This window comes from Zootoca vivipara, chromosome 2, assembly GCF_965207765.1.
Source record: "Zootoca vivipara chromosome 2, rZooViv2.hap1.1, whole genome shotgun sequence".
NCBI classification, from domain to species: Eukaryota; Metazoa; Chordata; class Lepidosauria; order Squamata; family Lacertidae; genus Zootoca; species Zootoca vivipara.
In genome coordinates this window covers 18,720,491-18,745,390 of record NC_142584.1, presented here as the reverse complement: position 1 = coordinate 18,745,390, position 24,900 = coordinate 18,720,491, and the positions used below count along the sequence as shown (strand labels likewise).

Here is a 24,900-nt window from a genome sequence, read left to right as displayed (position 1 = left end):
TATACATTTCACTAATTTTATACACATTAAATTTTACCATCATTTTGACATTTCACAACTTGACTTCCTTCCCCCTCTTTCTGTGGTTCCTTAAATTCCTTTTAATATCTTCTGCATATCCAAATTAACCAAATTTGCTCATTTATTCATCTTCTTTAAATATATACTCTTATGAAACTGCAGGTAATTACAATAGTCCTGCCAATGCTTTTATCTGTTTACAGTTTATAAATATTTAATAAGCCATTTCCATTCTTTTATAAAAAGTCAGTTATCTTGATTTCTTTATTCTTCTATCATAACAATGCAGATGATGCCATTTTCCAAGTCTATGCTTATGGAAAAGTTATTGCCTTTATACCAATTCAAACCATTATTAGTCTGTCTAGCTCAGTATTGTGGGCACTGATTTGCAGCATTCCTCCCAGGACTCTGAACCTGGGACCTTTGTTTATAAGCATAGGGTGTGTGCTCTGTCACATGGATAAGGCCCCTCTCTATCTTCACCCAACAATCCAAATTATTTGCATGCTTCCTTGATTCTCCTAAAAAGGTCAAAGTAAAGGACCCCTGGCAGTTAAGTCCAGTCGCAGACGACTCTGGGGTTACGGCGCTCATCTCGCTTTACAGGCCAAGAGAGCTGCCATTTGTCCGCAGACAGTTTTTCCGGGTTATGTGGCCAGCATGACTAAGCCACTTCTGGCACAACCAGAGCAGCGCACGGAAATGCCGTTTACCTTCCTGCCGGAATGGTACCTATTTATCTACTTGCATTTTGACGTGCTTTCGAACTGCTAGGTTGGCAGGAGCTGGGACCGAGCAACGGGAGCTCACCCCGTCGCAGGGATTCGAACCGCTGTCCTTCTGATTAGCAAGCCCAAGAGGTTTTTGTTTCTCCTAGGGATGTCTTTTCCCAGTTGTTTGGATATCTAGAATGCGAGCCTATAAAAGCAGGATTGGGGGAACCTGCCACCCTCCAGATGTTGTTGAGCTCCCTGCTCCCATCCTAAGCTATGCCAGTGGATCAGGGATGGTGGGGAGTTGTTAATTATTAATTAATTATACAGCCCTTCATCACAAGGGTAACAACACATGTACATCATGGCTTTTGGGGTGCTCAAGTTTTTAAAGCTAGGTCACTCCTAGCCTTTCCCGGGTCTGTAGTTACACTCACTGATGCCATTATCAAAATCTGTGAAGTTGTAATGGTGCATTTAATTTCTGACCATTATAATTTTGTTGTTAATAAGAACTAAGACCAGAAGCTGCTTCCATGCATTCTTGGGCTGGGGCACTAGAGGGCATCTGAAACCATGCAGCTTAAAGATTACATGTTTTATCCTGTGTTTCCTAACAAACAAAATCCAGTAGCCACAATCACATCAGTGTTAAGCACATTTGAGTCTGCAGTGATGTCAGTGGAAAAATAATGTATGTGCTTTATTCTTCCATTAAGGTCAATGGGGCTTTGAACCGTATAATATCATGCCCTACCTATGTTTTGGCCAGCAGATTTCCACATTCGATTTCTTTTGCTCCGTTGCTCATTAGTGCATAAGATGTGGCAGTAGTGTGACACTTTGCAAGGTGTCAGGTGCCACATCATTATTACAGCCTCTGCCTCGTCTATCCAAAGTTCTCAAACTATAAACTTCTCCTGACACACACACCTCTTCTTTGTCAAAACTTTTTTTTAAAAAAATCAAACCTTTATTGGTTTTCAGGTCACAACAGGACAGAAAAGCTGTAGGATTATCCCAGCATGAGACAGACAGAATATGTTATCCACTCCTCTGTTTGTATCATTTTGGCTCTTTCCTGTAGTCCAATCAGGACTGTGAGATGCCTGCAAGAAACTCTGATCTCCTCTGTCCTTCCTCTCCCTTAGCGGATGTATTGGCAAGTTCAAATAACAGAGCAAAAGCAAATCAATTCCATAAAATTAAGAGCCACCTTCCCTTTTTATGTGATTGGCCCTTCCCTTCAAATTTTGCAATCCAACCTATGAATAATTGCTGAGCAATTGGAGTGGAACTGAATAGCCAAGGAAGGATGTGTATCTAGGATTTTAGCCTTGGTCCTGTCACCAAGTGAGCATCTATCTGCATACCAACCAAGCCAGAAGCAGTAGGGCACCCATTGGTTCAGTGCCTGATCTTGCAGCAGGTCCACAAAATATGAGAAGGGGATGCACCATTTTTGAACCTGCCGCCTTCTTGTTGCTACAGGGGAGGCTGCCGTCCAACACAGCCACATTTAATTTCCATAGCCTTAAATGCCTGGATTGTTTTGCAAGTTAGTAGTATCTTCAAATTGTATTGTTTGTGGGGAGGAAGGGGGCAGAAATATCTGTCTGGGAGATGCCAAATATCTTCCTGCCTTAGCAGGCTCATTCTGGCAGACTGAGAACCTCAGAACTAACCAAGAGCATGTTTTGGATAGTTCTAACTACTCTTGAGCACAATGAGCCAGGGAGTGTGTTCTGCTGGACCCAGTAGATCATACATCTAAGCGAGCGTGTTTGGAATCGGATCGCACAGAGGAAAGAAAATGTAGGTGCATTGAAGCTGAAACCTTATCGCTGTTCCACTGCGAAAAAGTGCCTGAAAGCATTCAGTCTTCATAATTTTGTGTTTGATAAAAGCCTTTATCCCCCCTCCCTTACTTTTCCGCAGGAGGGATTGATCTATAATAATCCGATGGCTTTTCCTACAAGGTACGGGGGCTGGAGGTTTCGCAGTTCCGATCCAATCTGGTGATTATTTTGGAGGAGGAACGAGCAAGTTGTATAGGCGGGAGAGTCATCGGAGATTAAGGGAACAGGTGAGGGCATTCGTATGTACCCCACACTATCACCACTTTTCTAATCTCACATCCTGTGTACTGGCAACTCCTAAAGCCTTCAAGGCAATACAAAGGAAGCCAAGCCAGCTGCTTCACAATATCACCCCCCCCACACACACACTATGCCTTTAGGGATGGATAAAGCCATTTCCCTCCCACTGCTCTCTCCGCAGACAGGGCTGTGGGTGCAACATTCTCCAAATAAATAAAACTCCTTTCAGGGTTATGGCTTTGTTTGGTGTTCTGATGTGGCTGAGAGGCTACCCGAAGGACTGGCGTCCACCCATTTTTGCAAGATAATGCACACACACACACCAACTACAGCATTTTGTTGCTAGTCCATTCATCTTGCTTTGAAGGAAAGGCGATGTGCATCTTACTTAGGATAATAATGTGGATCAGACGCAGCCATGAAGCTGTCAATGACACGACAGTTTTAAAAAACGACCCTGGGTTGAAGCATTTGTATTGCTTAGTTTAGCTTATAATGCATGCCAGAAATTGTGTGCAAATAAATCTAACTTTTAACATGAATCTCATGCTGTCGCCGTTACCCTATGTTGATCCATACCAGTGGTGATCACCAGAGGAGCAGCTGTGTTAAATCTGTTGTTGCAAGAACAGAGGGTTTTGTGGCACCTTGAAAGGCTAACAAATCTCACGATGTAAGCTATATGTATGCGCGCGCACACACACACACAATCAAGACATGCATATACACGGTTGTAAGAGAAGGAGTTTTGAGCAGTGGAGTCAGAGGGAAATGAAATGTAAAGATGGCGATAATTCAATTAGGACTAGAATGAATGAAAAATAAGCAGCCGTCCTGTACAATGCAGTGGTTGTTTTATTGACTCAATAAACTTCTGTAGTAGGAAAGGAAACTATCATCTCTATTCAGACCCAAATGAATAGAGTTGAACTTCTCGATGAATTGTAATTTGGCAGTTTCATGTTGCAACCTCCCTTTGAAATTCCTTTATTGAAGCATGACCATTTTAAAATCTGCAGTGGACTGCTCTGGTACTCTGGCCTGAGTGGAAAATGGTTTACTTTCCCACTACGTAAGTTAACTAAGTACCGCACTTTTCCATGTATAAGGGAGGACTGGTCTGTCCCCTCGCCCGCCCAATTGCCACAGCATCAGCCAATCAACACCAGCCATTGAGGCAGCAACCAATAACATGCCCAATAGCCGCTGACAGCCAGGGCAGCAACCAATCAAACGTCCATCCTATGCACTATCCATGTATAAGATGACCCCCACTTTTAAGCATAATTTTTAAAGAAAAAAAACCCTAGTCTTATAAACGGAAACATACGGTAGCTTTATTATGTATTATTATGTTGTAAGGGGCTCACTGTGTTTATTACGCATGCTTTCTGGCTAATGGAATTACCGGTTTGCATTTCGTTTCCCTCCCTCTCACCCCACAATTTTAACTCCTTCCTTTACAACTTTGTGTGTGCATGCGCATAACTGAGGATTACACTGGATGCTTCTGATGTAGCGGACACAGAAGCTTCTGTTACAATTTGTTAACTTTTCAAGGGGCCACAAGACTTCGCTTTCATCCCACCCTTGTGCTGTGTGTTATCCAACACACAATGGGTGTTGGATAACACGCTCTGAAAGGTAGGGGATCACTGGAGCAAATGAGCAGAGGGAGGAGAGCAAGGGAAGCTCTTTCACATCTGCTTATGGGATGTTGTCCATTGCCCAGGATTTTTTTGCCATCCATGTGTACAACGCTCTCCCACTTCTTCTCCAGCAACTGCTGTTCGCAGGCCTGCTGCTGCCTCAGAAGCTGGACATAGCATATTGGCCAAAGCTTTGCACGTAGATTGCTTTCAAAGATTTCTGCTAAGAGGGTTTTCTTCCCGGATGCTGGTCGTTCTGGGAGTTGTCACAGGTACGGCTGGTGACACAAACACTCAGCGGTTTATTGATAATGAGGATCATTAAGTGCATGGTGTCGTGTCTGTGGGAAAGCCCTATAGAAAATAAAATGATGAAAATGAAATGTTTGCTGGAAATCGCCTACTTCCTTCCCTGGGGATCCTGCCCACTCCCCCTGAATCCACTTCAACCCGAGGCATAGGTGGTGCCTATTTTGACGAAACGGCAAGTTGGGCATCCTTAGGTACCTTGTCTGTCTCCACGCAGAGAGGAAAAGAGCAAGACTAAGTCATGGAGGGGGCTCTTTAGTTGCAACCATAAAATGAATAGGCCAATTGCATTTTTGGGTGGTGATCAACCTGGATCCAATTTTAAAAAAATGATTACAGTGGTACCTTGGTTCTCAAATGCCTTGGTTCTCAAACGCCAAAAATCTAGAAGTAAGTGTTCTAGTTTTCGAATGTTTTTCGGAAGCCGAATGTCTGATGTGGCTGTCGGCTACTGTTTCCGGGGCACCTGCACCAATCAGAAGCTGCACCTTGGTTTTCGAACATTTCTGAAGTCGAATGGACTTCCGGAACGGATTAAGTTTGGCGCTTTTGTTTTTGCTATTCAGGTTGCGTCTTTGTTTTGGAGGCTTTTTGGGTTAATTTGTTTTTTGTGACTATGTGGAACCCAGTTCAGCTACTGACTGACTGATTGATTGTGTGACTGCGAAAATGGATAAAAGCCCCCCATCCAAACAATGACTATCATCAGTGCAGGTAAGAAAATAATAATAATTTTAATTTTCATCATTTACAGTACTGTCTTATTTATTACAGTACCTTGATTATTGTTTTCATTTTATGAATCAATGTTCTCATTAGATAGTAAAATTCATGTTAAATTGCTGTTTTAGGGGTTGTTTTTAAAAGTCTTGAACGGATTAATCTGTTTTGCATTACTTTCTATGGGAAAACGTGCCTTGGTTTTGGAACGCTTTGGTTTTGGAACGGACTTCCGGAACGCATTGAGTTTGAGAACCAAGGTACCACTGTACTACCTATGCCTGCATGAGATGAGCAATGATGCTACCGGTAGTATGTGTTGGGAAATTGTCCCCTAGGATAAAAATGCACCGATTCCCTGATCCAACCGCCTCCAATGCAGAAATATGCAGCTGCTCCATATGGGAATGGAACTTGCAACCTTGGCATTATCAGCACCACGCTCTACCCAACTTAGCTACGGGAGGTGAACATAGTTTGACAGTGAAAATCAGATTCTCCCAGGCTCAAATGTTGTCATCCGAAAGCCCCGCATCTCCCGCCGCCGGGTCACACACACCTGCTAAGGAAGGCACAGTGACCCCCACACAGGCGTACAGCAGCAAGGGGGGTCGTGCGGAGGAGAGGAAAGTGGGGCTAGACAGAGCAAGAGAGGACATTGAGGCAGCCAGACTTCACGCCCACACAGCCCAGTGTAAACAGTTGCGCCTCTCAGCTCCCGGCTCGCTCTTGACCTTCATTATACAAATGCCAGAGGCAGGAATGCGAAACAGGATCAGGAGGGTACGAAATGGTGGCACAAAGTCAAACCTTCTGGCAGGAGGTGACGGGGCAACCTCCCAGGCGTGACTAGCAGCGCCAACGAGGCAGGCTGCTGCTCTTCAGGACGATGGCGTGGCTACACACCACAAAGGGGAGGGTGGGCGAGCGCCCACCACCTACAGCAACCAGTTAGCAATTCTCCGGCATGCCAGGCAGAGCTCTCGGTCCTCGCCCTTTTCCCCGCCGGCAGCAGCAGGGACTGAACTTGAGACCTCAGGAGCGCACCTGAGTTATGGCCTCATTACTGCCACCAGGGTAAAGACAGAGGATACACTCTAAGGAGTGTATCAGACATAACAGGTGAGAGACAGGGTCACACACAAATGCAGACAGTTCAAAGGCACCCTGATCCCCGGTCCTACATGAGCTCCAGTGACCACATGGGGCAAATGCTGACCTTTTAAGCCCTAAACAGCCTCGGGCCAGTTTACCTGAAGGAGCGTCTCCACCCCCATTGTTCAGCCTGGACACTGAGGTCCAGCTCCGAGGGCCTTCTGATGGTTCCCTCGCTGCGAGAAATGACGTTACAGGGAACCAGGCAGAGGGCCTTCTCGGCAGTGGCGCCCCCGCCTTGTGGAACGCCCTCCCATCAGATGTCAAGGAAATAAACAAGTATCTAACTTTTAGAAGACATCTGAAGGCAGCCCTGTTTAGGGAAGTTTTTAATGTGTGATGTTTTATTCCTGTTTTTAGTGTTCTGTTGGGAGCTGCCCGGAGTGGCTGGGGAAATCCAGCCAGATGGGCGGGGTAGAAATAATAAATTATTGGTTTTATTATGTTTTTATATATGTTGGAAGCTGCTCAGGGTGGTTGGCGCAACCAAATCAGATGGTGGGGAATAATATAATAATAATAATAATAATAATAATAATAGCACGCACACATGTGCTTCTCTTTGGATCATGGTCTGCACTCTTAATGCACAGTGTTTCCTTGTGTGCATGCATACGCCATCCATCACATTCCAGTGAAATGCCCTGTTGGTGCTTCAGCGTGTCCCCCTCCTACTGGTTTGGGAGCCTGTAGCCCAGGCATAGGCAAACTCGGCCCTCCAGATGTTTTGGGACTACAACTCCCATCACCCGTGACCACTGGTCATGTTAGCTAGGGACAATGGGAGTTGTAGTCCCAAAACATCTAGAGGGCTGAGTTTGCTTATCGCTGCTGTAGCCCTTTGTTGCCACATCACGAATTGCTTGGTGTTAGTAGGAAGCCCTGTATTGGGAAGTTTTTAATGTTTGGTGTTTTTAATATTCTGTTGGGAACCAACCAGAGTGGCTAGGGAAACCCAGCCAAATTGGCTGGGTATAAATAAATTTATTATTATTATTATTATTATTATTATTATTATTATTATTATTATTACATACACAGAGTGCCCCATTCTTCTCCTTGAGGACCATGGGTTCATGAACTGAAAAATGGTGTGGGTGCACTGAAATCAGCGGGACAGCAACAGTGAGCTCCGTCTGCACATGCACTTTCGAGCTCCCTCACCCGCAGGAAACAACTGGATTTGGAACAATGTATGGAATCCCAGTGGCGTAGCGTGGGTTGCCAGGGCCCGGGGCACCCCCTAACCCCTGGACTGTGGTAAAGAGCAGGAACAGAAGCGGCTTCCTGCCCAAGCCAGGAGCTCCCCCCCCCAAAAAAAATTTATATTGTGAGAGGAGTCAGAGGAATTATCTTTAGTAAGACACACGTAAAAATACTATTGTAAAAAAAGGGGTGGGGGTGGGAAGGAGACGTTAAAGCACAGCTTACAAAAATAACCCCACCCCTTGCAATCTTCTTCCTGGCAAAACGTCAAATGAATACCCACCATGAGACAAGAGGTGGCAACAGACCACACTTAAATTACTACTTTATAAATACAAAAATAAAAACTCTGAAGCGGCAGCTAAGAGTTACAACAGGCTTCGTAAGTGTGAAGGAATGGACTTTTAAGTTTCAGCAGTGTTAAGTGTTAAGATTGCCCCCACCCCACAAATGCACAGAGTGGGGGTGGGGGGTGAGCTTTGCATGAGGTCCAGGTGGCAGAGAAAGGAAGGGGCTGTGGCTCCCCATCACAGAACCAGCCAGTTGCCCCAGCCTACAGAATAAGAAGATAGGCCCTTTCTCTGCGAGAGACTGGAGTCTTCCTTCTTGAACCCACCCTCCCCCTCCCACCTTGCTTCCCATTGAATCCAGTGTTGTGACCTAGGTTAAGTCAAGGATGCCAGGTTAAAGTGACCCTGTGCACGCCAAGTTTCAAAGCACCCGCGCTGCGAATAGGACCCTCAGGCTCATTGCCCAGCCCTGTCTGAAGACCCCACCACCACCACCACATCATTGCGGACGCACCTCTAGATTTAGGGGCAGCCAATGGAACCCCTTGGTTATTTTTGTATGTCTTCTGAATACTGCAGTGCACCTCTGGAGGTGGGGGGGGAGGTGGGTAAGGGCAAGGGCACAGACCCAGACCCAGACCTCCTTGGCCTGAGATCTCTCATTTGTGCCTCCCCCACCCTTGCCCCACTCATCTTTGTGGAGCGGTCGGGACAACCATCTGGAATGAGGGAAATCCATCCCACCCACTAAAAACCAGACAGTGGGGCTTACGGGCTTTGTGCTAAATTTAGGAGGAGGAGGAGGAGGGACGGAGAGTGCCTTTCGGTGTTTGCAAGTTCCATAGGCATAAAGCTCAGGGCCTTCTGAATGCAGCCCACGACAGGCGCATTCAAGTCAGGCATTCCAAATCCTACGCTGCTCTCCCTGCCGACAAACCCTCTCCCTCTTCTTTCGCTGCAAGTGGGTTCAGGAGGCATCATCTAAGGCAGAGGCTTTCAACCTTTTGGGGCCCAGTTAGGTCACCCCTTGCCTGCAGAGGTGGCAGCCCCTCACCCCTTTCTGTAGTCTTCCCTTGGCCTCCTCTCCTCTCCCGTCTCCTTGGGCGTCCTCTGGGCAGCTGCCGCCACTGCCCTTGGTCTCTGAGCTACCCCCCTCCCCACCCCAAAGAGAGATGCCTCCTCACACTGCCCCCCCAGGGGCCTGGGAAGCCCCCCATGGCCAACCCCAGAGGCACCATTCTGCCTTTGGGAGGCAGAGACGCAAGAGGGCATCAGAGGAGGGAGGGAAGGAAAGAGGGACAGAGGCCAGTGTTGCCCATGACACTCCTGACCATTGTTCAAGGCACCCCAGGGTGCCACGGCACACCAGTTGAAAACCACTGATCTAAGGAATTATTGCCAATAGGGCATGGGGCCAAGCCGGAGTCCAAACTCCCTGTCCTTGTCTTAAGGCTTGATGAGCTTAAATCTGCACGGCAGGCTGGAGTCTCTCTATGGGTGAAGAGTGTCCTGGCCCAGCACGCGCCATGCCAGCCGGTACAGGAACTGTGAATACCAATGCATGCCCGTCTCTTGGGTGCTGCAGTTCCTGGCTTCGCCTGCGAGAGGCAGCAGCGAGAGGAGGCGGTGAGCCAACCTTAGCGGGGTGAAAGCACGATGGGCCCACTGGTGGCTTTCGAGGACGGCGTAGCACGAAGCCAGCACCCCGTTGACCAGAATGGTGCCGTGCGAAGTCAAAGGGGCGTACACCCCGACGCCCTCTTGCCGCCACACGCGGACCACCCGAGCAGGGTGCAGCTGGCGGCCGCCCGCCCGGTGCGCCAGCACAGAGTCCCCCACGCGCACACGGCTGGCAAACACCGGAGAGAAGTCCGCCGTGCTGTTGGCCGGGTCCCGTGCGGCAAACACGAGGTGCGAGGGCGTGAGGAGGAGCCGGCGCACGGGGCCGTCCGTCTCGATAGCCACGAAGGTGGTCCGTCGGTGCTGGTCCCGGTCGAGGAACAGCAAAACCTCGCTGGGAGTCACCTGCCCGCTCTGGTCGACGCTGAGCACGTGGTCCCCCCGCCGGAGCTCCGAGAGGCCTCTCTTCTCACCGTTCCGCAAAGTCACCGCTGCGTCGCCAGGAAAACAGCCCCCGGCACGGATAGCCATGGAGTTATCTAAGGGAGCAAAAGGAGATGATGATGATGATTTATTATTCATACCCCACCCATTTGGTTGGGTTCCCCCCAACAGCAATGCTGGATTTACATATAATCTAAACAAGCTATAGCTTAGGGCCCCACTCGCTTGGGGGTCCCCCCAAAAAATTAAAGGAAAAAACAACAACTGGATGTACATTTCCAAAATATAAGATAAAAAACAAAGAAAATAAGCCCTTTAAATAAATACTTTGTTATGTGCAGATGGCTTTAGGTACCTATTAGGTCCATGGGGTCACGAAGAGTCAGACACGACTCAACAACAACAAGGTCCATAAATTACCATATAGCATATATTCAACATAAAAAACAGCGCAATGTGTTGTTGATAAAGGACAGCTGTACATATAAAGGGCCCCATTACCTTCAGGAGCTTAGGGCCTCATCAAACTAAATATGGGCCTGCCCAACAGAATAATAATAATAATAATAATAATAATAATAATAATAAAGCAATAAAACATCAAACATTAAAAACTCCCTAAACAGGGCTGCCTTCAGATGTCTTCTAAAAGTCAGGTAGTTGTTTATTTCCTTGACATCGGATGGGAGGGTGTTCCACAGGGCGGGAGCCACTACCAAAAGGCCCTCTGCCTGGTTCCCTGTAGCTTCACTTCTCGCAGGGAGGGAACCACCAGAAGGTCCTCGGAGCTGGACCTCAGTGTCGGGGCTGGATGAAGGGGGTGGAGATGTCATTAGAAGAGCTGTGGGTTCCCGGCCTTTTGTCTCACAGCCCCTTCTCTAGCTGCCCCCCTGGTTCCCTCAGACCCTTCAAAAGTCCCTATGTACAGGGAGAGACCCACATTTACAGAAGCCATCCCGGAATGTCCCGCTTTTCCTTGTTGTTGTTGTTGTTTAGTCGTTTAGTCGTGTCCGACTCTTTGTGACCCCATGGACCACAGCACGCCAGGCACTCCTGTCTTCCACTGCCTCCCACTGTTTGGTCAGACTCATGTTCGTAGCTTCCACTGTCCAACCATCTCGTCCTCTGTCGTCCCCTTCTCCTTGTGCCCCCAATCTTTCCCAACATCAGGGTCTTTTCCAGGGAATCTTCTCTTTCCATGAGGTGGCCAAAGTATTGGAGCCTCAGCTTCAGGATCTGTCCTTCCACTGAGCACTCAGGGCTGATTTCCTTCAGAATGGATCGGTTTGATCTTCTTGCAGTCCATGGGACTCTCAAGAGTCTCCTCCAGCAGCATAATTCAAAAGCTTTTCCTTAGGACGTCCCTATTTTCATCGGGAGGAATGTTGGAAGGTATGGAGGTATGGAGTTCTGCAACCCCCCAGCCAAGGAGATCAGCAACTACTGTACTGTATACAGCCTTTAGAAGACATCTGAAGGCAGTCCTGCATAGTTTTATTGTGTTTTTATATATGTTGGAAGCCACCCACAGTGGCTGGGGCAACCCAGTCAAATGGGTGGGGAGTAAATAATAAAATTATTGTTGTTGTTGAATAGAACGTCCCTGTTTTCATCGGAGAAATGTTGGAAGGTATGTTCCTGTGGCATTTATTGAGGCCTGCTGGGACCATACTTGGAATGGAAGGGGTCCTGTCTACTGCTCAAGGCCAGCCCTACCATAGGACAAGCCTTGGCAGCATCCCAGGGCAGCCCTGTGAAGCGGGCAGCATGAATGATGTTGCTGGAAAGTATTTTCTACAAGGCTCTAGAAGCCACGCCTTATTAGGAACAGTCGAAGGAGCTGGGTATGTTCAGCCTGGGAAAGAGGAGCCTGAGAGGAGATGTGATAGCCATCTTCAAATATCTCAAGGGCTGCCACATGGAAGATGGAGCAAGCTCATTTTCTCCTGCTCTGGAGGGTAGGACTCGAACCAAGGGCTTCAAGTCACAAGAAAGGAGATTCCGACTAAACATACGGAATAACTTTCTGACAGTAAGAGCTGTCCGACAGTGGAACAGACGGTCTCCCTTGGGAGGCGGTGGACTCTCCTTCCATGGAGGTTTTTAAGCAGAGATTGGGTGGCCATCTGCCAAGGATGCTTTAGCTAGGATTCCTGCATTGCAGGGGGTTGGACTAGATGACCCTCGGGGGTCCCTTCCAACGTGAAAATTCTATGATTCTTTGGGGAGCAGGAGAGAGATGTATGCAGCCTTAAACTTCTTGGGGGGAAGGGTGGTGTATCATGTAATAACAAACGAAACAGGCGGCAGGCGAAGAGACGCCTTGGGAAGGGGGGAAGCGAGGGGACCACAAGTCAAGCATAAGGTGCATGTTAGCGCATGGGTGCAGGCGCATACACACAGAGAAGGGTGTGGGTATCAGGACTCACTGCAAGCCAAGAATATGTGTGTGTGTGTGTGTGTGTGTGTGTGTGTGTGTGTGTGTGTGTGTAGAGATTCTGTGTTGGAGGATCAAGAACCTGGGGGTGAATGAAAAAGGCTTGTTGTAGGAGCGGCAGATGAAATTAATGGACTACGCAGAATTGGATAAGATCATGACAGGGAGAATTCGAAATCAGCGGGATCAGAAATTCTTCACAGACTGGAGTAAATATATGAGTTATTTGAAAAACAATTGTAATCCACTGACTACACTTGTAGGATTACAAGAGGTTTTGTAAGGAATATGAAGTATTACAGAAAAAAATTATGAGAGTGGATTTTAAGCTATGGATTATTAAGTGGTACCTCTACTTACGAATTTAATGTGTTCCAAACACACATTTGTAAGTAGAAAAAATTTGTAAGTCGAATCCCATAGGAATGCATTGGGAGAAAAAATTCGTAAGTAGAAAAAATCCTATCTAAAAATTCGTAAGTAGAAAAAATCCTATCTAAACCGCATCCAAGATGGCGGACAGAGCTCCATTCGTAAGTAGAAACATTCGTAAGTAGAGTTATTCGTAAGTAGAGGTACCACTGTAATAGTTAAGATATTGAAATGCAAGATCAAGAGATGAAGGTCGAAAATCATTAGACGTGGTTGATGGAAGTCTCAGGCTTATAGCCAAAATGTTGTATAGGATGAGAGGAGATGTTATGTTTTGTTTGGAAAATATATGTAAAAACTAATAAAAATATATAATTAAAAGAAAAGAAAAAGGCCAGTTGTAGGACACAAACAGTTCTTTGCACTGTTGGGCGAAAACCAAACCACACTATTTGGGAAATTATATATAATGAGTTGAAAAGCATGTTTAAAATAACCGTTGTTAAAAAGCCTGAAGCCTTCCTTTTGGGAGTTCTAGGTGCTGAAATCCTAAAGGAGCAGAAAAGACTATTTTTGTACGCGATCATGACTGCACGGATGTTACTGGCCCAGAGATGGAAAGAAGATAAAGTTCCTACCAGAGAAGAATGGCAGATGAAGTTGATGGACTATGCTGAAATGGCTAAAATGACCGGAAGAGCCAGAAATTGGGAATACCAACATTTTTACAAGGAATGGGGGAAAATTTAAACTTTTTTAAAAGACCATTGGAAAGAGTTAAAATCGTTAGTAGGATTGGAGATATCACTTGTAGCTAAAGGTTGAATTCTGGACATAATGGAAGAGGTTAACGGGTTGGATTATCATAAAAAGATGTGGGAGGAATTGATTATTAATAGGACCCACGTAGGGGAGGATGGAAGTCCAGGAGATTCCTTGTAATCTTGTCTTTATGATTTATGTTTGCTATATTTTAAGTTGAAAAACCAAATAAATAAATTTAAAAAACCAAACACAAAGGTAGCAAAAATGTCCCAAGGTTTGGTCTTGCTCCTGTTCCTTAAACGGAGCATGTGATACCTTGCCCTCTCCCAAAACTGGAGATGCATCGCATAACCCTCACATTAATGGCCTCTTGTGCAAATCTCACTAACAGGCTCTTCCACCGCCACCCTTTCTCCAGAACTGGGAACCCCGACTTGAGCTCCTCTCTCCTCTTTACCTGCTCTCACGGACACATGGATGTGCGCCTTGGACTCATAGTAAACCCAGTCGAAACCAGCCTCCACTGCTAAGCGGGCCAGCATGCCGTACTTCTCCCTGTCGCGGTCGGATGTCGTGATGTCCAGCGCCCGGCCTTCGTAGTGCAAGGAGTCGGGCAGGTGGTGCCCGTCTTCGTCCCAACCCTCCGTCACTCGCAGCCTCGTTCCCGGCCACATGTTCATCACCGCAATGGCCAAGGCGTTCACCCGGTCCTTGCAACGCTGCAGGAAGCAGAGGTGGAGGGAAGACTGAACAGTCATGCTTTATACATGGGCGGGGAAAGTGCTCTAAGGGAGAAACTCTGGACATCAGTCAAAAAACAGCATTTTAAATGCGTTATAAATATGCAATGCCAGGTGGCGCTGTAGAGCAAAAAACTTTTCTATGCAATTTTAAATGGAGGTTTTTTTCCATTGGTTATAACATTTAATTTATAGTGCTGTTGTTTTTCCCTGTGAGTAGATCCACCCACACATTGCCTGGAAGAAGCTGGCTTAAGAGAAATTGGGAGCAGAGGAAACTGCCTTATACAGAGTCAAGCACCTGGTTCAACTAAGGCTGCAGTGTCATAAGTTTATAGGGTGCCTGGAATCCCCTTCTGATTTCGGGGAGCCAGATATTGAATTTAGCATGTTGAAATACAAGCAAGGGACCAGCCTGGTGATGGCTTGATAAAGTTGATTCCTTATGTGGGACAATGGAGCGGCTCTGTGCTAGGGGGCAAATAGGGACATGGGTGGCGCTGTGGTCTAAACCACTGGGCTTCTTGGGCTTGCCGATCAGAAGGTTGGCGGTTCGAATCTGCGTTATGGTGGTGAGCTCCTGTTGCTCTGTCCCAGCTCCTGTCGACCTAGCAGTTCGAAAGCACGCCAGTGCAAGTAGATAAATAGGTACCGCTGCGACAGGAAGGTAAATGGTGTTTCCGTGCACTCGGGCTTCCGTCACGGTGTGCTGTTGCACCAGAAGCGATTTAGTCATGCTGGCCACATGACCTGCAAAGCTGTCTGCGGACAAACGGCAGCTCCCTCAGCCTGAAAAGCGAGATGAGCGCCACAACCCCGTAGCTGCCTTTGCCTGGCCTTAACTGTCCAGGGGTCCTTGCCTTTTTTTTACCTAGGGGGAAATGGGAGGTGGGGCCCTCCCTCAGTTAGTAAGACAAAAGGCCATATAGGGCAGAGTTCTTGTAGGATTTCAGGGCAAGGTGGGCAGGCTGTTTTTATGCTGCTTAAAGGAGACGCAGAACATGGCTGATTCCTATTTGAATCCGGGACTGCGCCTATGAGAGAAGCAAGAGCCTTTTGGGGTGTCAGTGCTGTGAACTCCTCTGCGGCAGGCTCAGGTTGCATATAAGCCCCACATAGAAAGCCCATCAACATGGGGGGATGACTCTTTCAAATACGGTATTTACCAATAATTGGGGGGGAGGCACCTAGCCCCCTAGGAGTTGGCTGCTATGCCTAGGAGTAGGACAATTCAAGAAAGCAGAATGATGCATATGCTATGGTAATATATCAATAGAATCATAGAATTGTAGTCGGAAGGGACCACAAGGGTCATCTAGTCCAACCTCCTGCAATGCAGGATTTTTTTCCTAAGGTGGGACTTGCACCCACGACATGGTTGAAATATTATGCTGATATGCAGCAACACCTCGGAGCCGTCGTGACTGCGGCCGTGCCTTGCCTCGCCCTCGCCTGCCCTGCCACCCCCTCTTGCCTGCCCGACCCTCTCGTCCTCTCCAGCCAAGCAGGGTAGCCGCCGACGCTGCCAGCCCCAGAAGCACAAGGTGGCTGCCGCTGCTGCTGCCACGATGTCGCCGGCCCGCTGGCCCTGTAGCCCCGCCCACATTCCCACTTCGTGGCCCCTCCCCTCCCATGCCTTGGCCCCGCCCCTGAACGACCATGGCTTGCCCCCCCCCCTAGTTTTGATCCTGGCTACGCCCCTGGTGTACAGTATGTAAATAAACCATATATCCTAAAGACAACCACACTCTCTGCTGTGCCTCATTTTCAAAGGAAACACAGACGCGGAGTAAATGCCTGGAACCTCTGGAATTTCACACCGCTGTGAAGATTGGGCCAGCAATTGACCCTAAATTCCCAGCAGTGCAGCAAAACAAAGACAAGAAGACACAGAAGAAGCAAGAGATAACCTAGACACATTGGCAACCCACTAGTCATTCTGCTGGACTACGATTATGGCCCCACACTCAACCATGCGTGCAAGGAAAAAACGACTGGACATGTATGGCACGATGATGTCACACATATGATGTCATGATGCCCTCTGGCGAAGACAACAGCAGATGGCATCCTCTGGCTCTTGCAAGAGCTCAGAGCTGAAGTTCCCTCCCCAGGCATATCCATGACTAAGCAGAACTAAGCAGAAACTTAGTTGGTCTTTAAGGTGCTGCTGGAAGGAATTTTTTATTTTTTTTCGACTACGTTAGACCAACACGGCTACCTACCTGTAAGCAGAACAGCACAGGCTTCACATACAGAGTACCAGGTTTGTCCCCTCCTAGGAGAACAGGTTGGAGAAGGCCACATACCCAAATATGAAAATCAGGGTGACTAGCATTTGACCCAGTGCCCTCATTCAGGCAACAGATTTTGTGCATGTCAATGTATCGATAGATGAGCATTTGCAGTTGGAAATCAAAATAGCTAAGTAAGGCAAGAAGGTTCTATAATAGCCTTTTCCTCACCTTTCAAGTCTTTCCTCTGCTAAATCTAACTATCCAAACACCATTATCTGACAAGAAGGAGAGCGGAGGAATCAAAGAAGCACCTTGCAATCAAAAATGCAATTGCAGAAAGTTTTCAGGATCCCAATAAGGTTTTGCTTTAGAACAAACACTAATCTGCTCTGAAAATATTTGTTTATTTTCTCAGAAATATTTTCTAAGCAGCTTTAATACACTTTCCCCTCCACCTTCCAATTGCTGCGAGGTCAGTTTATAAAAAATACCTAGGAAAGCAAGCTTTTTAAAGCAGGGAGTGAGGGAGCCAGTGGGCTGGATCCTGGCCACTGAGAATTAACCATTAACTCTTTGAGATTAGCCTACCTCCTTCCTGGAGCAGCCATGTGGAAAGAGCAGTCCGTTTTTTACTAGCTGCCCTGAGAAAAACACATTCTGATTTGCTCTCTGGTTTTAAATTAACCTGCTTTAGTCTGTGCAGGGCGAAGGGTGGGCAGATACAGAAATTATGGGACCTGAACAAAATCCTGCTCACTTTTCTTTGTTCCTACGGCCACTACTTCCAACAACTCCCCCTGTTGGCCTAAATTGAACCAGGACCTTGCTCTTTAACAGCCTGTTTCAAACGAAATCCCTAGGAGAGAAAACAACAAGAAAAGACGCTTGTGGCATCTTAAAAACACTAACACATGGCTTTCATGGAGTTGAATCGTCTTCGTTGGATGCATGAAGTTCATACCGTAAAGATGTTTTTTTTTAAGCCTTTAATAAAGGTGCCAAAAGACTATTGCTTTTGCCGCAAGACACTAGCATGGTGAAGATAAACGCCATCTCCAACCCCTCAAAAGATTCCATCAATGGTGTCGCCAAATTTATTTACACATCACTTGGGAAGACAGGTGAACTTATGCCAGGGTACCGGAGGAAGCAAAGATCAAATCAATGATTCTTCATGAAGTAAAATTTAGGCTGGTTCCTATGAACCCAGAGAAATGGATCCTGACCCAGGGAGAGCCCAAGGATCCAGGCAAGCAGGCACGATGTTGCCGCTGGCCGTAGAATGACAGAGACCAAACTAAGGCTGTCAAAAGCAAAGTACAGTTTATTAAAGAATAAAAAAACTGTTGCAACAGGGTCCTTCCTCTCACGCAGGAGAACAAGGAAGGAACCCCAAACAAAGGTGTCTTGCCCTTAAAAAGAAATTTGAAATTGGTTTCAGCCCACCCCCCAGAAGCATCATCCATATGTCACAGAAGGGGTGTAGCCCAAGACCCCCCTCCCTAGATTCATCATAGGTACATCATGAAAGGGGAGGTCTGGTGGCAGTAATCTGAGCATCCTGGACCCTGCCCCCAAAACCTAAATCACAAAAAAGAGATATTTACATTTCCCTGTTTCCCAGCCAAGTTAATCACACCCTTTTGTCTGGCACCCAGGTATCAGGATGCCAGGGATTATCACTTTAATTCCTGAGACAATGAGAAGGTTCCCCCCCCCTCTTCCTTGCAGAGGAACGCCAGGTCTGAGAGAGTCAAAATGGTGTCAGTCAGTCCTGTCTTCCTGTGCTGCTTCAGACATGTTTCTGTACATTCATGTACATGTTTTATGAACAATTATTATATTGTTATAAGAATTTTGAGGTCATATCTATATATATATAATAATTGTTCATAAAACATGTACATGAATGTACAGGCACATGTCTGAAGCAGCACAGGAAGACAGGCCTTTCTGACACCATTTTGACTCTCTCTCTGACCAGGTGTTCCTCTGCAAGGAAGAAGTGGGGTGGGGGGAACCTTCTCATTGTCTCAGGAATTAAAGTGATAATCCCTGGCATCCTGATACCTGACTGCCAGACAAAAGGGTGTGATTAACTTGGCTGGGAAACAGGGAAATGTAAATATCTCTCAATTTTGTTGATTAGGTTTTGGGGGGCAGGGGGCAGGGTCCAGACTGCTCAGATTACTGCCACCAGACCTCCCCTTTCATGATGTACCTATGATGAATCTAGGGAGGGGGGTCTTGGGCTACACCCCTTCTGTGACATATGGATGATGCTTCTGGGGGGTGGGCTGAAACCAATTTCAAATTTCTTTTTAAGGGCAAGACATCTTTGTTTGGGGTTCCTTCCTTGTTCTCCTGTGTGAGAGGAAGGACCCTGTTGCAACAGCAAAAATAAAAGTGCCTTGCTTCGTACGTCCTGGTTTGGTCTCTGTTATTTGGTGGGCAGGAGACGCTTAAATTCGTCTGCTTGCCTGGATCCTTGAGCTCTCCCTGGGTCAAGATCCATTTCTCTGGGTTCATAGGAACCAGCTTAAATTTTACAACAATTTGGCGACCACTTCGGGGACCCAGTTTTGCCTTGAGCTCCGGGTTCACTGAGGAAGGGGAGCCCAGCGCGCCCTTGCCTCTTTTGCAGGGGGGTAAACCAACCTCAGGACCCGAGGCACTTGGTAGTAATTGAGAGTCCAAGCGGGACCCCCAGGACGAAGCAACGTTTAAAGGGACAAGGCTGTTTTTTTTTCAGGAACCAGTTGGAAGCTGGAGACAACGGGATTCGACTGAAAGGATCGGTCGTGAGTATTAAAAGGGGACACCTTGGGTGAGCTAAGAACCACAGCAACTAAAAATCTATTTCTCCACTTGGACTATCCTTTTCTACTCTCCTCTTTGGACCTTAGTTGCAGCAAGGCTGCCAGGCACAGTTACAAGGTAGAACTGAGGTCCAGGGCAACAGTCTTTACGTTAAACGCAGAGCTCAGAAAGACTGTCCCAGCTCCCTTCTGCCAAACTGAGCAGAAGTCTGAGCAAACTGTCGCTTTTCTACCAATCTGGGAATCTGGCTATCCCAGCTCTGTTTCCTATTCCTCTGCTCTTAATCTTCGGGTGAAGACGCCCCCCTGCCATGGCGACCTTTGTTAGGTATGACCCATGACCAGAGATTGCAAGTGCGCCCGTTCCTTTCCTACTACTCTGTATCTCTGTATTCCTCAGTTCCGACCTGACATTGCGTAGGCAAGCGTTCAGTAGGACCTGAGTCTAGTGTGTAAGAGGCAGGGAAGTTGCTGTGGAACCCTCAGGCAATTGATGACCAGTGGGAGGGTTCCAATAGGGTTTTAGCTGCACCAGGCCGCCTAGTAGTTAGTGCACGCGAACGGCAGGCAGGAACACCACTAGGACGTGGGGGTGAGTCATAGACTCGGGAAGTTAAGAGTGTCCAGGAACAGGGTCGGGGACCCGAACTGCAGTATAAAAAGGCTTAAGTAAAATGGGTGCAACCCACTCTAAGGAATTCCTTTCCCAGACTCCCAACCGAGGCAAAGCACAACTGAGGCTTGGCTCCGGTAAGGACTTTGAGGATGAAAGTCCACTCCAATTCGTTCTCTTAAATTGGCACGAAATCCCCGGGGCGGACAAGCTTGAAGGGAACCAATTGCAAAAACTTTGTAAGAAAAAAACACTGGGTCCGCTTTACTATGGACCACCCAGATGAGGGGAAATGGCTACCAGGAGGTTCCTTTAACATACAGTGAATCTCCGCTTTAAAATTAACCCTGGTGAACTCTGAATGGGAAAAGTTTTGTGAGGAATCCTGCAAAGTATGTTATGGTATAAAATTATATATGTTTGCATGTTACATGTTGTCTGTGTTGTCTGTGAAGTGTATGTGCGTCTGATCCTTGTGTCTGCTATAGTTCATTGTTCCCCTTAAAGTAAATGAGAGATATAATCCAGGTTTAGGAAATTAGGGGTTTGTGTAAAATTTGGCCATGACACCCACAGACTGCCTTTTTTAAAGCATGCATAGTTTAAAATAATATAATAATAAGGCAAGCTTGCTTAAATAATCTTATGTAAGGGCTTGATCAACCCAAAAACAATGGCAAATATTTAAAAGAGTGGAGGTAGTGTGTAAAGGTTTGTTTTAAAGAGGCTGTAGAAGGCCATTTTTTCCTCTCCAAAAGTAAAAAGAGGGGGCAGGATGAAGGAAAATAAGAGTAGTAAGTTTGAAAATGCTTGCTCAATGCTTTGAAAATATTTTGAAACTTGAAAATGTTCACTTCATGAGGTGTGCAAATGTTTGTTATTGAGAGAGGCTCTAAAAGGGAGTCTTCCTCCAAGTGACTAGAGGAATATTGACTAAAGGAAAATTGAACAGCTATTCCTATAAAGGTGAATTGTTTGTCAAAAGTAGAGCTTCCTTAGCCAGGAATTGTCTATCTGAGTCTAGTTTTAACTTCAATTGTGTTGGGCTCCTGATATCACCTCTTAAGGAAAAAAACTCATCTGCTAAAGGGTTCTATATAAAGTTGGTATTTTCATTCAAATCTTGTGAATCCTGTATCTTAGAGGGTTAGACTAAATGACCTCAGGGTCCCTTCTAACCCCCATTTTAGAGCTATGTGAAAGGCAATGTGTCTGATGTGGTGATGGGTTGAAATTCAGCCCAGCTCTGCTTTCTGGCAAGGAAAGATTATTGGTTTTCAGAGTTGGAACAAGAGTGTAATTGTTGTTTTTGTGGAGTGATTATATAAGTTTTTATCACTTTCTCTATTAAGGGTTAAAGTTTAAGCACATATGAAAGTCTTGAACATTTCCCAATCTTTCTCTAGAGAGTAAAAGTGGGGTGTATGTGCATACCTACCCCTTTCTGTACAGAAAGGGGGAGCGGGAAGGGAAAAGGGAGATTGTAACCTTGAAAATGTTTGTTTGTGAACTCACAATATTTAAGGTCTGTGTCACAAGGGAGCCATGTGCTCTGTATGTAATGTTTCACCATGTGACTATGGAATATGGTGTTCCTTCTAGGGAAATGTTATTAAAAGTAGAGGATCCATAGCCAGCAAATGTCTATCTGAGTCACTTTAACCTTGATTCAAATGGACAGAATGGTTTTAGTAAGGAAGTAAATTCCCTCTTAAACTGTTTATCCAATCTTAAGGTTTGCTAAAGGCTTCTATATAACGTTGGTACTTTTAATCTTCCCCTTCCTTATTTTTCCCTTAGTACACACATGTGCTTCCGTGATAGGGCATAGCCTGTGTTTCCTTCCCAGTCAGGCGTCTGTACTCAAATGTATGTGTATCCTAAGGGCAGTGATAGTGTTGAGATCCCCATATTTCAGAAGGGGTGGACTAGATTACTCAAGATCCCTTCCAACCCTTTCCAAACTTGCAAAAAGGAGGGAGAGAAAATGTGTTTGTAAGCACTGAAAAGTGAGTTTCTGTGTAAAATCTAACCCTATTTTAAAATCTACTCTTTCCCCTTCCCTTCCTTTATTCAGATGGTAATTTTGTCAAGAGGTGCAGCACTTTAAAAAATGGTACAATAGTCTGCCGAATCATGAACTCTGTACATGCACAGAGGCTATGTCAGCTTGAAGAGGAAAATAGAGGAGAAAAATGAGGTTTTAACTAAGGGGCGAAAAGGTTATAATCTGCTCATGAAATATTATTCAAATTTCTTAATGTAAAGCTTTGAACCACTGAGGGAAAACAACCTCATGTGTGTTACTGGTCCATCAAGGTTAAGTGGTTGCCAAGTTCCAAAAATCTTAACATGCCAGATTCTTTCCACAGGTATAAATAGCAGAGTACTACTATAAGTCTGTCTCTTGAGTAGTTTATAAATTAATTAAGAGGTTCAAGGTTATGCTTTGCACATGAAACTTAAATTTAAATTTCCTTATGTAAAAATAAATAGATAAAGAACCATTGAGAACCATCAACTGTTTAGAAGCTGCCAATTCCAGTTCAACATGCAAAACTCTGTACATTTTAGGAACATTTCCTGACTGATTTTCACATGAAATAATTTTCCCTTTCCAGCAGAATACTGAGATTCAGGGTGTGGAGAAATTCTTTCAGAACCTTAATGCAAAATTATCTCCCAATGGGGGGGGGGGGACGCCACCTAAACAAGCCCCTCCACACTTGGAAATTCATAGAAAATTGCTGTCTACCAGTTGACAGACTATGCAAACAAAAGGCTCCATTTCTTTCCTAGCAGGTACTCAGGATGGATACTTATCTCCCATTTGCATTTCACCCCGAAGCATTACCCTATGTTAATATAACCCTCCCTTTTCTAATGTAGCAATGATTGAGTGTTTTGCCAATTCTTTTCTTCCACAGCAAAAAAAAAAAAAAAAAAGTGAGGAGTGAGGAGATACAAACAGTCATTTCATTTCTCTTTGGCGCTTCTCTTTAGCTTATAAATAATCTGCTTCCATTTATTATATCAGTTTTTCCATTATGTCTATGAAATTATTCTAACAATAACCAGGTAAAAATTGTTGTGTGAGTGGTAATCTAAATTTTATTTTGTTTTATTTTTGTATCTTTTTTTTTTGGTATTTCTACTTTTTCTTTCTGTACATACAAATGTAGCATCTAAGTCATTCTTTCCTGTAAATAATAATAATAATAATCCCTTTCAAACAAGATACATGAACCTCAAAGAGAATTCAGAACCACATAAGGAAAATGTTAATAACTTATCGATTGTGTCCTAATTAACAAAATTTTTGTCCTTTGTTTCCTCCACAGCCAAACTAGGTGAAGTAAATTAAACTGACTGAGTAGACAATAACAGCAGTAATTAAATAACTATGATCTTATATTATTTGCAGCTCCCCAAGAAGAAATTTCTAGAATATTCTCCCCTTTCTTGACTATTTATCACTATTATTTTTTAACTAATTATATCTTCAGGCCCCAACCCCCTGCAGGCCTATTTTCAAAAGGATGTTTTACAGGAAACCAAATTGACATTTTATCTCTTTGATCACAACCTAAGAAGGAGGACCTAGAAAGCTATAACGTTTCAGCAAGGTTTAGAAGTGCTGTTATAGAAGTACTGTTAACTTCCTCCCAGTGACTCGAAGGCAGACAAGAAAACCCCCTTGTTGGAGATACATGCAAAAGCAGCAAGAATTATCTCAAGTTCACCTGATTGCCTCAAGATATACAAATGGCGTATAATTAATAATTTGAAGGTTTTGTGCATTATGTGTTATATAGGAATACTGAAATGTGTCAAATGACTTTGGGACAAAGGGGGAAAGTGAATTGCAAGGACATTCTCTCTCCTTGACCTCAAGACTCTGTGCCCTAGGATTTAAAAGCAGCCGGAATTGTCTCAAGATCATGATGGCCTCAAGACATACAACTGATATATAATTATTAGGTCTTATGTTGCGTGATATTCGACAGAAACATTGAACTATGTCTGACAGTATGTTATTTCCACAAGGAGGGGGAGGTGAACCAATTTTGTGTTTAATTGTTGGGTTTTTTTTTTTTTAAAAAAATGTATAGTGTCCCAATGTTTTTTTTTTGTATTATTGCCATGCATTGTATGCCTTTTAAAGGATCAGGATATTGCATAGTTCAGTATTTAGATTAGATCAACTTATGACCACATTTTCTTGTCCCACCTGGCACTCTGCAGTGTGCCAACCTTCTCTACACATTTTTTAAATTTGTTTTTACTCATTTTACCAAGAATAAGCTCCAAGATCCATGAAACACCAGATAAATGAAGGTATTTATGTCTTGATTTAACAGGAATGATCCCTTTTAGAGTTAAATTTGACTAATTTGGACATGTTTTATGGGGCTGTATAAATTTTAATTTGGCTTCAGTTCTAATTGGGCAAGTGTATCCAAGGTGCAAGTAGCTTTCTTCCTTTAAGAGCAACTGGGCAACTCCCTACAGTGCAAGGCCAGAGCCTATAATAAAGGCCCATAGGAAGCCCAAGGCAAAGGCATCTCTCTCATGACATGTCCAAACCTGTGGCAGCTATGGTGAGTGCCAGGCGACATGGTCAATATGAAAGCCCTAAGGGGATTCACCAGGGATTGTTGCTGTTGTGCCACGTTGGAGGTGTGCAA

At 45.3% G+C, this 24,900-nt stretch overlaps 1 protein-coding gene across 1 annotated transcript in view; it reads right to left on the bottom strand.

Annotated features, from left to right (window-relative positions):
* Positions 1-8,183: 8,183 nt before the first annotated feature.
* Positions 8,184-24,900, bottom strand: part of DHH (desert hedgehog signaling molecule) — a 31,816-nt gene continuing 15,099 nt past the window's right edge. The window contains exons 2-3 of the mRNA XM_035103906.3: positions 14,261-14,522; positions 8,184-10,324 (exon numbers count right to left, since the gene is read on the bottom strand). Coding sequence (XP_034959797.1) covers positions 9,657-10,324; positions 14,261-14,522 — 930 coding nt within the window. The 3' untranslated portion in view covers positions 8,184-9,656. The remainder of the gene's footprint in view (positions 10,325-14,260; positions 14,523-24,900) is intronic.